Here is a 4,225-nt window from a genome sequence, read left to right as displayed (position 1 = left end):
CCATGGGTGCCGCCATTTTGACATAAGGGACGCACAGCGTATACATGTCCCTTATGTCACAAGTGCACCAATGACCCACTCGTCATGTGCCAGCTCCATCACAAAAATAACCTGGTTTTTCTGGGGGTTTTTTTGGGGGGGGGGGGGCGGGGGGAGGGAGGGAGGCCAGGCAGTTTGGCTGCTGCAGCATCACTCCGCAGCCAAACAGGCCACTGCCACCCTGCGCTTTCCTGGAGGTATGTACTGGGCCCAAATTTTAACAGAAGAGAAGTTATTTTTCATATCTAAATATGAAGGCCTGGAAAAATGCAACTCAAAAAGACACATAGCAAGGACAACAGTAAATATTAATTTTATCTTTATTTTTCAGGGTGTTTGTTTTATTCTGATCCAGCATTAGCTAGATGTCCTCCATGCAAACACCATATTCAAGGTACAATGCCTTTACTCCTCCTCGTGAACCTGAAATACACAATAAAAGATGATAGTGTAGTTGAAATACAATAGAAATGACTACATTGCTTCTTATAGCAAAAGTCTTTTTATCAGCCTACCCCAACATGGTGCAGTTCAGATATAGTAGACTATTACTGCCATCATGCTCCAATAGAATGGTAGCTGGGAAAGATTATAGTTGTAATCCAACACATTTGGACAGCTCAAGGTTAGAGGAGGCTCCTCAGAACATTTATAATACCACTCAGTGAACAAGAGAAATTTATTTCTGAGTAAATACTCACTGATCAAATAAACAAAATATATGTTTCTCACTGTGATTCCTGATATTCGTCCACCCTTTGTTTCATAATATGCTGTTTCACTAACAGAGCTGTCCTGAATTTCCTACCTGGAGTGGGATTTTTATGGAGGGAGGGGCATGTAAAACTAATGTAGATAATGGTAAAGGAGTAACTTTGAATAATTTCACTATGTTGCAAAGAATGCTGGGGCTTAATTCTTGTGTTCTGCACAGTAAGACATAAATACAGAATGTCTGAGTGTTCTCAAAGGATGGTACTCACAGGCATGCTTATCAACTGATGAAGGCAGCACCCAGTGGTGATTTCTGTGTGTGCAATAATGTCCTTACATCTAAACCACTATGGACTGAAATCAGTCTAAGTTAGCAGAACATCATTTCCATTGATATCGATGAGACAAATTGATCATTGCTCAAGTCAGATTGACTACAATGGAAAATAAACAACTTCAATTCATTCAGTGTGGGTCCAACTCTAGAGGTAGTCCTCCCATCTGTCTCCACACTCAGTGCTTTCAAGCAAGAAAGATCACATATTCAGCTGCAATCATGCAGACCATGGCAGCTGGAATCTATCCAGGGCTCTAATCTAAATTTTAAAGGAACTATCCAGGGTGCTGAAGCTATTTCAGAAACCTATTTAAAGCTAGTTCCTTTAAGTTCAGACAAAACCTAGGGTGAATTCACCATCCCAATACCATGGAAGCCAGCACGTGCCACTACTTGTAGATGTTCTAAGACTGAAATGAGCCTAAGCCCTTTCATTTCAGCATCTGAAATATCCTGTATGTATATACACTATGTGCAGCAAGGGAGGGGGGGGTACTTGTTTGATAATCTGACATGTGTAATTCAGGGCTGAAGCTTGCCACTGGAAGTGGACATCCTTGCCTTATGCATGTATTCTAATCAGTTACAACATCTGTAAGGGGTTCAAGTGTGTAGTAACCACTGTACAGAAATTCACTGAACTAGAATATAGGGAGTCAGGTTACAAAAAAGTTTTAGCGAGCCAGTCCAAATATTTTTGGGGAAGAGGAAAAGCAGACACAACCCAAGGAAGTCTGATGCCTCAAGAAAAAGATCAATGGTGCCCCCAACCACCAATAACTCTTCCAAATTAATATAGCTAAATGCAGTCAAGTTATTTTGGCACCTGAGGGAGAAAATTCAAAAAGGATCTTGTTTCCATCCTATTAGAAAAAATGCCTTAACAACAAATTAAGTGAGTAATAATTTGCTGTTTTTCATGGTGCCCAAAGTTTGCAGACCAAGACCCTATGGAAAAGAGAAATAATTTGCAAAGCGCTGGGCAGAAATAAGAGACAGCCATGCTTCAAAAGTTAATGTGGAAGGAAAATGGCTCTGTAGAAGGGAGAGGCTTAATAATTGCCTAGCATTGCAATGATAAAAGTTGGAACATCTTCAACATTATTAAAAAGCACAGCATATGTCTCTTCAAATATTAGCTGTTGGCAGGGTAGGCCATTTGGAATTAAGAATGTTTTTAATTATGAAGAACCTTAGTTTCCAAGAAGTCTAGAGGCCTGGTGTAGCAAGATATGTTAAGTAAACACATACATACACACACACACACTTTGAAAGCTGCAATTTATATTTGAATTTTATCTCTATGGATTTCCTCGACCCAATCTGTATGGTAGTGTGGAATAGAAATTTGAAAGGTGAAATGAAGAACAAACTCCTCTGCTAGAACAGAGCTTTGGATGTTCAATGTAGCCTTTTTTTTTAAACCTTGTCACCTTATATGCTTCCAAAAAAATACCACAACTTTATAATAATGAGCTATCTAGAATCTAGCATTCTCCAAATTCTCTTTAGGATCAAAAGCAATACACCTGTGAGTGTCAGTTGCCAACTCTAGCAGGGGGTAACATGTGAAACAGACTATGCACTCAAACAGACAGGCCAAAATAAAACTGCTTCGGGTCACTTTGGAGGTTTGCTGTTTAAATGATGCTGTTAAATGATAAGAGGTCGGAGTCACGCCAAAGCCACGTTCCAGTCCTAAGGACTGCAGCATAGCTTTGGCGCAGCTTCTGGCCTCTTAAGATGCCTGTGTCATTTAAACAGTATACCTCCAAAGTGACCTGAAACAGCTTTATTTTTGCCTGTCTGTTCGAGCCCTTTGTTAACCTCATGTCCTGTTTGTAGGCTTCCTACAGCTATGTGTGTGTCCACAGGATCCTGGACTAGATTTATCTTTAACCTGATCCAGCAGGATTCTCCTTTCATAGTTATGACTGTGTAATATTTGAAATACAGGAAGAGGAGGCACAATATCCTGCACACAGCTTCTTCCTGTTTTGATTTGACAAACAATTAACCGCCTCTGTATTTCTAAAAGTTGCTGGAATTTGCCACCTCCACTTTGCATTGCAAAATCAAACTGTGGTTTTATTATAGTGTTGTAAACTCATAACAAGAAGCTGCAGGAGATGCAGCCACTGTCCTCACCTGTGGAGGAAGTGGTTGTGTTTTTACTGTGCCTGTTATAAACATCATGGGAAAGTAGAAGCTTTGCAGCTCCACTCAGGCTGCAAGCCTTCATGCTTTTCTATTCTGGCGTCCTCCTGTGGAGCCTCCAGAATAGTGGCCATGACAACAGCATCATATGATTAAGCACTGTGCCAGCAAAGGCCTCTTTCTTAGCCTCTACTGTTCTGTGGGAGCTTTCATTCTGTACATTAGTGAATACAATACCCATCATTAGAGAAAATAATGCTGATAAAAAACTCAGAAAATATGAACTGTAGCTGCCAAAATAATTTAAATCAGCCAATACTAAGGGTGTTAACTGCCAGTTTTAAATGTTTTAGGGTGTAATCCACATTCTAACAAAATCTATTGTCAGCCCTCCCAGTCCTAGATTGAAACTTTATGAATTAATTCTTACATTAATTATAGTCCTTCCAAAGGTATCATTACATGGGAAAAATATTTAGCCTGGATAATTAATATGTGGTAGGCAGGCTTTAATAAGTTTAGCCTAGACTTAAATAACATATTGATAATATGCTTTTGGCTTAGAACTTTCAAATAAATTTCATAGTGAAATTGTTTCCTATGATCTACAATGTGGGAGAAAGGAGAGACGTTTGGGTATCCAAGGTCTTCAACTTTACCTCCAGGAGCAGAAGCCAGCATAGCTGATGCTAAGGGATTATTGGAACTGAGGTCCAAAACAACTTGAGGGCTGAAGGTTCCCCAACTATGGCCTATAATGTTCTATATACAGTCAAACCCATAGTGTCATTTGTATATAAACCTTCCTCTGTGTAAAAGATAAAATGATAGGCCCTTAGTCACTAGAACAGGGGTGGGCAACTGTGGCCCTCTGGATGATGTACAAAACCCATCAGCCCTAGGCCAGTACAGCATATGGTTAGGGATATTATTATTATTATTATTATTATTATTATTATTATTATTATTATTATTATT

General features: G+C 39.5%; 1 protein-coding gene across 2 annotated transcripts in view; it reads right to left on the bottom strand.

Annotated features, from left to right (window-relative positions):
- Positions 1 to 341: 341 nt before the first annotated feature.
- Positions 342 to 4,225, bottom strand: part of LOC121917248 (myosin heavy chain, cardiac muscle isoform-like) — a 115,973-nt gene continuing 112,089 nt past the window's right edge. For both annotated transcript variants that reach the window (XM_042443015.1, XM_042443016.1), the window contains one exon: positions 342 to 462. In XM_042443015.1, the coding sequence (XP_042298949.1) occupies positions 445 to 462 (18 nt within the window). In that variant the 3' untranslated portion in view covers positions 342 to 444. The remainder of the gene's footprint in view (positions 463 to 4,225) is intronic.

Source organism: Sceloporus undulatus, unplaced genomic scaffold (assembly GCF_019175285.1).
Source record: "Sceloporus undulatus isolate JIND9_A2432 ecotype Alabama unplaced genomic scaffold, SceUnd_v1.1 scaffold_13, whole genome shotgun sequence".
NCBI classification, from domain to species: domain Eukaryota; kingdom Metazoa; phylum Chordata; class Lepidosauria; order Squamata; family Phrynosomatidae; genus Sceloporus; species Sceloporus undulatus.
Note: the sequence above shows the minus strand (reverse complement) of the source record. Positions and strands in the feature narration are given on the sequence as shown.